At 36.4% G+C, this 13,359-nt stretch overlaps 1 protein-coding gene across 1 annotated transcript in view; it reads right to left on the bottom strand.

The window, feature by feature from the left end:
• The window catches only part of nsg2 (neuronal vesicle trafficking associated 2), a 33,338-nt gene extending 20,472 nt beyond the window's left edge, over positions 1 to 12,866 (bottom strand). Inside the window, exons 1-3 of the mRNA XM_005805960.2 lie at positions 12,533 to 12,866; positions 12,118 to 12,289; positions 722 to 832 (exon numbers count right to left, since the gene is read on the bottom strand). Of these exons, the coding sequence (XP_005806017.1) occupies positions 722 to 832; positions 12,118 to 12,246 (240 nt within the window). The 5' untranslated portion in view covers positions 12,247 to 12,289; positions 12,533 to 12,866. The remainder of the gene's footprint in view (positions 1 to 721; positions 833 to 12,117; positions 12,290 to 12,532) is intronic.
• Between the last annotated feature and the right edge of the window lie 493 nt (positions 12,867 to 13,359).

The raw sequence follows: 13,359 nt of genomic DNA, 5'->3' as shown, positions 1-13,359 counted from the left end.
TTGCCAACATTTTTTTTTTTTTTCGATATGACACATTAATATATTTAGCTGCACCAGAATCTGAATAACCGCAACATCCACACCTGATCTCAAGCACAATTTCCTCCATCAACACTGGAGCACCACAGGGCTGTGTATTCAGTCCATTTCTATACACACTTGATATACTAAATACCAACTCATCAGAAAGCACAATGACATGACTGTTCCAATATCTCTGTCCTGGGCTACGTGGACACCATGGTGTCACACTTCACCCACTCTTTCCATATAGCATAATTTGTTGCACCTACCTAATAAATATCTAACCTTATTGCCCTCAAGATCCAAGTACAAGACCATAAGTTGCAGCAGGGTCTGCTTTGAACTTGTAATGTTGAGACAGTCGCATCTAATTTTTAATAGCAGATAGTGAACTCTTGGTAAATAAATTATTTTTCTTTGGTTGGATTAAAAATGCTGTTCTTTGAAGAGTTTGCATTTCAAATTTAACAAAATCAGACTGATCCAATGAAACGGTATTTAGACACCTAGCTGCAGCTGGTTGAGTGAAACATCTGTACATAGACCTTCACAGTTATAGCTGTAGTACCTGCAATTCATTATTTATTACATATTTCAGTTATTAAAGTTTGATTGTTGTAGGAGAAAACAACACACTATATTTTTTTGTAACCCCAAAGGTTTAAGAACAAGAACAATAAAATGTAATGTTTATTACCTTGAGTCTCTCTGAAACCCCATCGGTGAAGCTGATAGTAAACTCCTCCACCTTGGGAACCTTCAGCCGTTTTTTCTCTGTCTGGTACTCTGTCCGAGTTTTCACCACCACCTTAAGAAAAAAAACCCATAAAATTTACACACAAACATAATTTTTCTCACACTTTTCATACAATGACACCCCCTCATATCTCAGAAATGTTGCTATTAGAAATCAACATATTGAAAACATGGATTAAATATGAACACTACAGCACAAATATTTGACTTTGGATGAAACACAACAAGTTAACAGTAAACAGTATGAGTCAACTATATTCCATGAACTGCTGAGTGGAGGAAGGTCATGGGTTCAAATCCTGGTCTGCACTCTTTCTGCATAAAGTTTGCACTATGACTTTTATTCAAGCTTATAAAATATGACTTGTCTTTCTAATTTTGCCCTTAAGTATGAGTATATGTGCATTATTCTTTGTCTTGTGTGTTTTTTAATTTACTGAAAGGACTGAAATGTGACATCAGGGAACATTTATCAATAATTAACCTCATTATTGTAGATGATGAAAATTCACCACTGCGATCCTGAAATGGACACAGTGCTTAAGCTGCTGTTTTGCAATCCCTGGATAGTAATCCCCAAGATTTTGGGGTAAGAGATGTTGAACACAGAAAAGGAAAATGGGGTGGAGGAAAAAAAAGAAAAACAAGGCCAATGTCTCAGTGTCCTTGTGGCTGATTGTGCTGCTGCTAAGCAGCTCACTGTCACTTTGAGACAAAGCCAGAAACTGCTGTGCACACAAACCGACTCCACTATCTGAACAACAAAGCTTTCGCTTTGCTCCACAATGCTGCTATCTGAAAGCTGAAAGCTGCAGTAGGTGAATGCGCCGCGTTTCGTCGGACTCCTGAGGCGCAGAAGCCCCGTGGCTGTCGGTATAGCAGCACAAAATGCCTTGCTTGCCATTTTTAATGTCTAATATTTTATGACAACTTTCTCGTTCTTGAAGTCATTTCACAACAAAATGCACAGAGCTTTCAGGTTTCAAACACAATGGGGTTTATGTTGTTTCATTACATTTTCCCCACCTCCAAGTCTCACTCCTTTGTTTCTTATTACCCAGTGAAGTGGCTATCAATCAACTTTAGCTCATTTTCACGCGTCTTTAGCCACCAGCACCACCTTCTCTGATTAGAAGGGTCCCACTTTGTTCTGAAAACCAACAATTTATGAACACAAGCTTTTTTCAGTACACGATGTCAAAAGACATATTTAAAGTTATTAATTACATTTTCGTTGTGGTCATTCCTGAGCACATGTACTTTGTGGGTTTAGTTCAGCTTTCGCTGTTTATATATCCTTGAAGGACACAAAATAGAGATATAGATACATTTAGCTATTCTACTGATGGGATATTGTAAATATTCTTACAGGTACTTTAAATTAACAGCTATAATAAGTCATCTGTAATAACTAACTAGCTAGATAAAGTCTAGGGACATTAGGAAAGATTTACTGGAGAATAAGTGTTTTCATTTAAATCTGTAAAAGAAAAAACGTCTTTAACAACATGCTGTTCTGCTGCTTCATTGCAGGAACCTATATTCAGAGTTTTACAACTTTAGCATGATGCCACACCTCATAACTGCTATTTTTACATAATATTTTACTTTTTCTCAATAAAAAGGCCTTATAAAGATTTTTAAAATGTATTTTAATTGAAGAAGAACAACTAATCTAAACATCTAGCGGGCAAGGTGAGTAAATTGTCTATGTAGCATAGTAATATTTTTATCTAATAAAATCCAAACAAATCTAATGAAATGTAAGACAGTTACTACATCATCACTTCATCAAAATCATAAACAAGCTTTGAAGAGAACCAGAGAACTCCAATAAAGGCATGGTAGTATCAAGTTATGCCAAGACTTTTAATAAAATATATGTTTCAAAACTACTACAGTTTTTTAGTCATGTGGTAGGTGTTGTTTAAAGCCCTTTATTTGGATGAAAAGTATTTGTTCAAATGCCATTCAACCATTCGATGCCTAAACTGAACAAGTACCAAAGGGAGACAAAGTTCAGCTCATGTTTTTGTTGCAGAAAGACATTCTATTTGATTTTAGAGATAAAAGAAAACCTTTGGAAGATGTACAAGAACTACACAGCCACATAACTTGAAATATTAAATGTATCTGCACCTTTTTAGTTCTACTCCCCGAGTTTTGCCTCCTAGATATATCTTTAGTTAAGTTCTTTTTTGCTCTAGCTTGTATCATTATTCCTGTAGGATTTGCTCTTTCTGGTCTCTTTACTTCTCCATAGCTTTCTTCATCTACATGTGTCTTGATTTAAGACGCAGATTAAAAAGAATCACAGAATTCCTGCAATTTGAGAGAAATACTGGAGCTGGTTCCTAAACACAAATTTAATCCACCCAAACGCAACCTTTAATTTGCAACCATTAATCTCACCCTAAAATAGGTCCTTCTGAAACACAAAGTAATGCCTGAAAAGCTGCCCCACAAATACGAAAGCAGGGTATTTTTAGAGCGATTAGAAAAAAGACGGAAACAGCAAACAAACCCATAGATCTAAGGTGGCTCTCATCCATGATAGTGAACAACATCAGCACAAAAGAAGACTATCTTACCCTCATTAATAAAGTCATGTGGTATTCCTTATTTATCAGGTGTGTCAAGAAGTGAAGATCCAAAACAAGAAAGCAATATTAGAAATTCCGTTATTATTTTTTTCTGATATTTTTACACACTTTCCTGGCTCAATAATACTATGTATAGCTCACAAACAACAATCACCACAATGTTTCCCCCACTGCACCTTTTTGATGTTGCTGCCTTACACTGGCTGCATTACAAAGCATTGACCTACCTGTCTTTTCATCTCTTGCACGGCTGCTGACTGTCTGCTCGGTTTTTTTTCTGCCAGCAAGACTTACGGTCGAACATCAAGAAAAGGTAGGCTAATGATTGCGGCTCAAGCAACACTTCAGCCTTGGAGAATCTAATTTTCAAGAGTAATGTTTATTTTAAAAACCTTGAAAGCATGTGACCTTTAAATGTTTCTCTGTAAGAAATGGAGATGCATTTCAATTTGTTTTAGAAAGGCATGATTTACACCAAAAACATGCAAGAATCTTAGGACCACAAGCATAAATGCACAAATTGCTCATTTTAATGTGATGACAGGGCTGTCCACTTAAACTGACAGGCTTGGAAAGGAGATCACTGAGGAAAAAACACCCAAAAAGATCTTTAGAAACTCTGGAGGATGTGCATAGATTTGCAGTTTAAATTATCTTTATGTAAGAATGGCAAGAACAAAGCCCCAGCTTAAAGAAAGGAACACAAAGATCCATTTGCAATTTGACCAAAACCATTTAGCAAAAGATTAAATGAGACTAATGAGATGACATTTCAGTCCCTGGATATTTGCATAACTAAACAGGCATGCCACAATAGACTGTACTATCTGCAAGAGATGGATCTACAAAGTATCAAAAGGTTGAATATAATGCAAATGTTATTTTCATATTTTTATTTGTAAAAAAGTAAAGAACTGAAAACTATGCATCCTTCTTTTCAATAAGTTCGTGCTACTTTGTATTTGCATGTCACATAAAATCCCAACAAAATAGATTTGTGGTTGTACCATAGCACAATATGTAAAAGCAGAAGGGGTATTAATACTTTGTGTTTCAATGCAGTGAGCTGATGAAGAATATTTAGATGTTCCTTTAAAATGCCTTGAAAGTTTCAATTGTGTAATTGAACAAGTGGAGAAGAGAATGTGGCATAAAGATGAGAACAATTTACATTTACAAGAAAACTCTGTGTATGTTTATTCCAGTTTTGATCTTTCTTGCAGGAAATCCATCAGAATTCCTCTTTCTGTGTCTTTCCCAGTGTGTTATTCCTTAGAACTGCTGCAGCAGTGATTGCTGTTTTATCTGTAATCCCTGGAGAGCAGGCTGTGGGAGTGCAGGTTTTTGGCAAGGTTCAGTGTGGAAGACAGCTGCAGACAATCTTTTTATTTTTTTTCTTGGCATCTTGGATTCTTTTGTTTCCTTATGAATAAAGGTATAAACAACATGTTTAATAAATAAGAAAAAAAATGAATCTCTCTTTGCTGAAGCACTGCAAAACAAGTTCCAAGAGGATCAAGTGATATTTTAATCAAAGATGATTAATGTTTAATCAGCCGCTCTTTTTATGTTGTCATATTTATTTGATTAGAGCTACAAACAGACATTGGTGTTGTTGCTTGTCTTTGGTAGGAGCTCAGAACGTAAATATTAACATGTCACGTTTCAGAGCAAATACGGACAAGAAGGCCTGATCTAATCGTACATGTATTTCTACACAATGGCAAATCCACTCATGTTGGATTTGCAATCATAACTAGTTTCCAGTTAGAGGTAGAGAATTTAGACATAAATCACAACCTGCTACCACAAGAAAGTAAATAAAAAGATATAGGCCTTAAAGTAAAGATAACTTACATATTGCACTCGCAACATCTCATAGTAAACATTACAAAGGGTGAACAACCTCAAGGATATTATTGTTGTGGCCTAAACAAAAACAGATCATATTAATATTTTTTTTTATTACTGTGTCACCTCTACAACCCAATTAAAATAAATATAACTAGCATTTTATTTTTTTATATTCTATGTTTGAAGTATGTAATATTCATACATACAAACTTTTATTTAGTAATGCAAAATGTCCTGTTTCCCTGTGGTATCAATATGATGAGACCTAAAAGTTAATTTCACTTTGACTCTTCAAAAAGTAGGAAAGGCAACAAAATGCTATTGATGTCATACATGTGATTTTTAAAAATCAAGAAATGGTTTTAAATTATTACTTCTGAAAGTAATTAAAAAGATTTCAACAAACAGGATAGGGTAAGGTCTCTTTTTTTGCCCATCACATTACACTGAGGATTGTAATGCAGGGGGAAGAACATCTCCAGATTAATTAATTTGAAAGGTTTTTATGCATCTTTTTAGGGTTGGCAATAAATGTAAAATGTTTTCTACATTTTTAAACCTGACTAATAACGTTCAAAGAAGGAAAACTTCCTGAAGCACTGTTGGCTTCTCACAGTGAGCCTTTTTGATCTGGAAAATAAAAGCAGCAGTTTGGCTTCTCCCATTATCAGAGGAATTAATCAGTCTCTAAGTGCACAGCAGCACAAACCTGGAGTAAGAGTAGCTTTTAAAGCAGCTCTGCTGGTTGCACACTATCTAAATACAGAACACTGAGTGACCATGAGAAAATATACCGCAGCTACAACGCAGTCCTCCACAGGCAGTGTGTGTTTGTAAAGCTGCTCGGAACCAAATGGGTGATATGAGGTCCAGCACTGATCATGTGAGCCAGAAATGATCCCTGTAAGCTTTGGAGGGCAGATTTAAAACAACAGTCTCAGATAAGTAGATAAACAATCAATTTTATTTTTCTAAATTATGTCCAAAAAACTGCCTTGAATTCAGCAATACTGACATTTTTATTCCATTGATTTACTTTTAGGAGCACATTCCAATTTTTGTTATGTTTAAGGTCAAAATATATTAAGAACACCAAAATAACACTGAAAAGCAATTCCAAAAATTATTAAGCATCCTCCTTTTGGCTGTATGAAGTGCTAAAACACGTTTCTAATTATTATTTCACAGTCTGATTAGTTTATTGCTCCAGGTTTCTGTCACAGCTTCAGTGTTATCTCTAGCAGCTTTGTTCCCAAAAATTTCCATAACCTGCTGAGCAGCACACAGCATTTTTAGCAAGTACAGCTGGAAAGTACTTAACACTAGAAGAGTTAGATATTTTTATTCTCCTTAAGAAGAGAAAGCAAGCATGATAAGGGTGAATGTAGGATTTGTGTAAAAACAAAAAGAGTGGTCATGAGAAAACCGTGAATGAAAGACAGCAGAAAATGAACATTTTCTGAATACAGAAATTTGTGTTCACTGCATTTTTCAATGTTCATTATGACTTTGGTGTTCAAGCTCTGAGAGGTTAGCATAAAATCCAAAATACTCCATCACATTATTTTTAGTCAACAAATTGTACTAACAGACTTTTCTACTTTACTAAGGCACAGTAAAAATGAATGAAGCACATATAAAACAAAATCCATTTAGATTATCGACATGATATAAAGCTGTAAGAGACGAGAACATTTTGATGTTTTACACTTCTGAGAAAATATTTTGGGGACTGATGAGGCAAAAGAGTATTTTTTGGAAGATGTTGCATCAGAAGTAGAACATCAATCCTTCATTTAAATGTAGTGATGGGACGATCTGGATGATCTGATCACTGCTGCTCCAGGATCTCAACAGCTTGTTGTAACTGATGGAACCATGAATACTAAAGAAGATCGTCTGATCTTTAGCTTGTGACCGTATTCTCAAGCTCACATGGTTAATGAATGACAAGAATGGTCTGAAGAACACCAAGAAGACCAGCTCTTAAAGGTTTTCAGAATGGCCTAATCAAAGCCCAAACTTGAATCCTATTGAAATGCTGTGGTATGACCTAAACAAAAACTGCATGTCTTTAAAATATCTCCAATGTGGCTGAAATAAAAGGATTCTGAAAAGAAGAGAGGGCCAAGATTTCTCTTTAGTAATGCAAAGTTCACAAAAATATTTTTTCCAGCCAATGGTGAGAAAACCAGTTACTATGTTTAAGGTGCAATTATTTTTTTCTTACTGGCTTAGGTTGGTTTGGATTTTTTCTACCTAGAAAAATTAAGTCGTTGTTTGAAAACTGCATTGTGTATTTTCTCAGCCTACGTTTGTCTGGCAGTAAATTTTGTTTAATGATTTGAAACATTTAAGTGACAAACCTATCAAAAACAAAAGGAAGTAAACCGTTTCTGACATTTAATTCAGCATCTTCTCATTGCAGAAGAATCCTAACAAAACTTATTTTGTGTCTCTTAAGCTGTGACTTTGTGGAAGACCTTGAATCCGTGTCCATGTTGTTGTGAACAAATAAATTAAGGGAGTGTTGTTACTTGTATTCCTCTTTACCTCAGTTATCATTCTGTATTCTTTGTATAGTTACAGATTCATTTTATTATTATTTTCGCCTTGAATTGCATCCATGCTCTCCCTGCTAGGAGCACAACTTCTAACAATTAAGGCTGCTGACAAATAAGAAACTTCATGGCAAATAATCTTTCCAAATCTCATTGTGTCCTGTGCAAGGACAAACATGCATCAGCATGCAGAGTCTGGACCAGCAGCTTTCTTACTGTGAAGCAGAGACATGGCATGCAATATCTGCATCATCTGTGAGCAACTTTATTCACAAGCAGGAAACAGGTGCAATCTTTGAAAGAAAAAAAATGCAGTAAAACAACAACATGAATATTTCTATACAGCATATTCAGGTTCTGATGGCTGCAGTTTCGCTGCTCTTGATTCTGCTGGGACTGATTTAATCAGCGGGGAATGACTGACAGCTTGACTGATGTCCGTTTACAAACTGGTCGCTGCAGACATGATCGACATGCAATTCACACACTCACTTGCATGTGTCCACAAGGCTGCACTCAACATGCACGCTGCTGGAAGCGAGCAATTGTTGTTGTGAGTAAGAATGCAAGTGTGTAAGTGCATTGAAGGACAAGTCATTGAACAGGTTTCTGAAATGGAAAGAGACGGTGGCTCCCTAAGCAGAATAAATGTGGGTTCAGACCTTGCACTGACTTTCTGCACGCTGTGACAGCAGCTGTATGATTGTGTTAGATTAAAGAAAAGCTTAAATACCAAGAACCCATCTTCAGATGTCCAGCTTATTAAAAATTTGACAATTTTGCATGCAAAATGGTTTTGGAGATTCTTTTTCTGAAAAGAAGTCTCAGTAGAAATAGTTTTTTATATTCTCTTTCTTATGCAATTCTTTGTGTGTGTGTGTGTTATTACAGATCAGTAGAAATGATGCAAGCCCACAAAATATGCACCTTTATGTTCCAGGCAAACTTGTGCACACAGTTTATTATAATAATCCAGGATTATTTTTTGGCGAAATGCCTAACTTACATCAAAATCTATTCTGTTTTGAATCTGATTTTGTTATTTAAGGAATATTTCAAATTTAGACAAATCTGCAAAAAAACAACAACAATCATTTTAAATAAAGAGAAAAGCATTAGATTATTTTCAAATATTGATGAGAAAAATTATACATTCTATTGATATCTTTGTCAACTTCTACAGCTATTACTATTTTCTTTATTTTTTTTTTCATTTTTAATTAACCAAACGTTTTACTTGCTTCTCTTAGTAGCTATGAAAAGAAATAGTGCTTCTTTTCCTGTTAAGTGTTTTAAAAACAGTGGTGATAAGTTGTGGCATTCCTCGAGGATCCATCTTGATATTGTGTACTGGAAAAGCTCCTGTTCGTCCATCAGACTATCCATGTTTCCTTTGGATCACCTTCCCATGAATCCAATGTTTAATTTTATTGTTACACACAGATTTATTTACACTTAAACATGTTTTCTAGTCAATAAAAGGGTCACAATGACCACTGAACAACCTAAACGTAAAAAAAAAAAGAAAAAACAAATTAAATAAACATTGAAAAACTGAGCCAATTGCCTTGAAGGGTGACTGGTTTTTGGTCTGCAAAAGCAAGATTTAGTTAAACTGACTTTGTGTTCATAATTTATGGCTACGAAGGGTACATTACACAATGAGAAATGAATTGTTTGTTTTCTCTACAGGAATCAGTTATTTCGATATTTAGAATGTTGCATACCTTTGCAACATAAAATTTAAACTTCTTTATTGGTAAGAATTTGAAATTATATAGCCATTATCTAAGACCTGCACCAAAGAAGATTGAAAAGTATTCTTCTGATAAATGTGTCATACCACAAATTAAACTAGCTGTTGTCTGTACGCTCACTGATGGAGGTTCTGCATGAATGGCACGTTGGGCAAGTCCCTCCTCTGCTGCCCCAGCCCCGACCAATCAAAATACAGGTAACCATCTAAATCTTGAGAAAATCTGCAGTAAAGTCCAACACAAAGCACATAAAATTGATACCCTATTCCCAGCTACAAGCAGGAAACACCAACTGCCCACTGAATGAACTCACATTAAAGCAACAGAAAACCTGAAAAATGGGCTACAGACAAATATACCATATTTTTTATCTGATGCTAGTGCTTTGTCATATTTAAAGCCACCCGGCTGAGGATGACTTCACATTCTGAAGATAATGAAGATGCTGTGTTGACTGAGGAGTGCAAACAACCTCCAGGCTTCTAAAGTTTTTCAAGTTGGAAAAAAAATATCTTCAATAAACTGATGAGTAGCACAAAGGTAAAAATATAGATTTAAGCATCTGAAAAATGAAATAATGGTGTTGCACGGAACGTCGCAAAACACTGAAACACATTTCATACATAAAGCCTCCAAATGTGCTGAAAGTGATAATGAGCTTGCCTATTGCCTCATTCCATTCATTTCCATAATGTGCAATCAGCACAGCTCTCTGTCTCAACCCCGCAGATAGATGCACCAATCGGCTCTCCTCCACCGCCATGGTGACTGGATTAACGAGCGGCGGCGGAGTTACTATGGCATGTCAGGATGATAAATGACAAGCTGTCTGGCACCAAATCTGTCTCCTAATCTCAGCTGGAAAACAAAGGACACAGCCGGGAGACAGCTGAGATGAATGAATGTGTGAATGAATCAAACATCATAGGCATGTGTGTTAATGTGTGTGTAAGTACTTTGGAGGAAGGGGTTATTCTAGTCAAGAGGGTTTCAGGATGGCATGGAACAACAACATCGACTTAAATGGCAACAGAAACAGACAGACAGATGCACATCCAATAAAGCTCTCCCTGACATAATCACTCAAATTGGGCCGGCCCAAGTTATAAGAGGTCCCATGCAGAATGTCATTTGGAGGTCCACTTCCTGTTGAGCCACCTCAGAGTTAGCAACCGTCCTTTTATTGACAGTATTTTATTTTTTCCCCCCTTTCTGCAGTCAGGAACATTATTTTTTTTTTCTTTTTCTGTTAAGTGCATAAAGAAACTCCAACATTTTTGCTATAAAAACGTGTCAGCCAATGGCGTTCACTATGTTATATTTTTTCTTGAGTTTTCTTAACAAATAAATAACATTAATGGGTAAGATATAATATTGGCTTTATAGATTTGTCAACATATGTTTTTTCCAGAGTATAATTTTCACGAATGGATGATTTTAATTTAACTCACTGTATGTGTTCATGTGTGTTTACTGCAAATGTTCGTCATATTTGGTTCCAGTCACTGATCTTTTTCTTAACAAACAAGGTGGACAAAGTTTTCCTGGCAAATGATCTAGTTTTCCTATTGGCCAAAGGTGAATTTTACTGGAGAACTTTTAATTGACAATAAATGAGGGAAGTGGTTGTTAATATTCCTAATATTTTTAGGACTCATGTGCAGACTTTCTGCAGCCGTCCAAATCAGTGTTTCTTCATTCTGTTTCAATCACATATGTGTAGGTAATGTGAATAACTAAAATATATCCAATTAGAATCAGAAAAAAAAAATAGTACTTGCAGTTAACAAGCACAAATCATTTGTAGATTATGGTTATTTCCATAAATATTTTTTAAACTAGGGGTGTCATAAAACAAATTCTTTTCACACTCAATTTCTGTTAAGCTTTGTAGCGTGTCTTCCCCAACAATCAAGCTGGCACATTGCATACATCACCCCCAAATGTTAGCGATTGGGTAAAATCAGATCCAGTAATTTAAAGGTTCAACAGACTCTCGGTACGAAGCAAAGCACAGAACAACCGGCTGGTTTTTACCTGATTAATAGAGTGTAGATGTGGGGGAAAATGTCCAGACAAATGTTAGAATAATTGTCAGAATTGGACAAATATCCCCTGATTGGCTCTGATCTGTAAGTGTTGCCCCCTTTGTTGAATGCAACAAAAGTAAAAACTGAAATTGCTTTCTATTCATTCTTAAATGCATCGACCAAGATCATGGAACTGGCACAAATCACAAAATATAGAGAGGAATATGTGCTTCAGTGCATAACTTAAGATAATCTTGTTATTCCATTTTTCAGTCTGATTTAACACCTCTATGAAGAATAGACTGAAATTTTTACTTTCTTTGAAGTTATTGGAAAAACTCCATAGCATCTCCGCTGCTGACAGCGTTGTTGCTTTATTTGTTCCAGCTACTTTATTTGTAAACATAAACTTGCATCTTTCCTGAGGCTCCACAGCTGTCACCAAGTTTTCTTATACCTCAGGCCGGCTCTGCTGTCCCTCATACACAAACACAGATAAACCCACAGAGCTGGTGGGCTGTACATGTCTCACCTTGTCAGGTGCTTGGCTCTGGAGGCTGCCAACATCCAGAGGAGTAATGAGGGGCACATTCTGAAAGCCGTCCTCAACACTCACAGCTTTGGCCCCTTTGTCCTGAAGATTACTCCCCAGTTTCACCATCGTCAGCTTTGCTGTATCCCTTTATTTCCCTCAAGAGCTGCTCCTGAAAACAAACCAAAAAAAAAAAACAGTACATCTTATGCTCACCGGAACAAACACAGAGAAGTAAGTTCAGAAGTCACAGATATATGGTCAGTTTGTGGATTTGTTTACAGGCAGAAATTATTCTGGGTTTGCGATAATATGCAAAAACATGGACATTTTACGCACGATTTTTATTTTGGAGGAAAAACAGACTATACATTCTCTCACCGCCGTTTTAGCCAAGAAAAGTGATGCCACTTACTTCGAGCTGTTCGTCCTTGTCCGTCCTCCTGCTCTGGTCTGCGGCAGCGCTGAGTGCGGACCAGAGGATGGAGCTCTGGGGAGCAGGTGAAGCCGCGCTGCGGTGTCGCTGCTGCTGATGCTGCGGGAAAGCAACACTGCGCCGCCGAGGACAAGCTGGATGTCTGGCAGCGGGTTTCCGTCAAGCAAAGGCAGCCCAACCCCCTAATCCGAGCACAGCCTCTTCTTCTCCGTGGAGCTACACCCGCTGGAGCTGCTGGCCGCTAGAGGGATGTTTCGCCTTCTTAATCCCCCGGTCTCGATTGTTTGGTTAAAGTGGAAGCTAAATTAATGTTGCATTTGACAGTGCCTCGTAAATTCCAGATTCTACATCGGGAAGGTGGAATCGTTTGGAAAATAATATGGAACAAAAAAAAAATCTATTATAAATTAATTTAAATTCAGATGATGAAATAAAAAATAGAAATGTTTTAACTAAAAAAAAAAAAAACAGCTGATTTTTACTTTGAAAATCTCTCACATCATATGGATACTTCAGCTGTTCATAATCCACACATTGCTAGCTGTATATATATTTTCAATTATTCGTAGGTTTAGGAATGTGTATAGAGGCTTTATAACCCAAACGCAATCAACATCAGGCGAGTTGTGTCAGTTTTACTTTTTGTCCTACACTGCCATCTGGCGATCTTTTTATTGTATTACAGACTGTAAGAAGCGTAACATCAGACCATGTGTTGAGTTACAGTATATTGCTTTAAGTATTCCTACTACATTGAATTTTTCCTTATTTGGACATCTGACATCCACAAACTCACGTTTATTTTA

The sequence above is a fragment of the Xiphophorus maculatus genome, chromosome 11, assembly GCF_002775205.1.
Source record: "Xiphophorus maculatus strain JP 163 A chromosome 11, X_maculatus-5.0-male, whole genome shotgun sequence".
In the NCBI taxonomy this organism is placed as follows: Eukaryota; Metazoa; Chordata; class Actinopteri; order Cyprinodontiformes; family Poeciliidae; genus Xiphophorus; species Xiphophorus maculatus.
The sequence above is the reverse complement of the archived record's forward strand: the minus strand, read 5'-3'. Positions and strand labels throughout refer to the sequence as shown.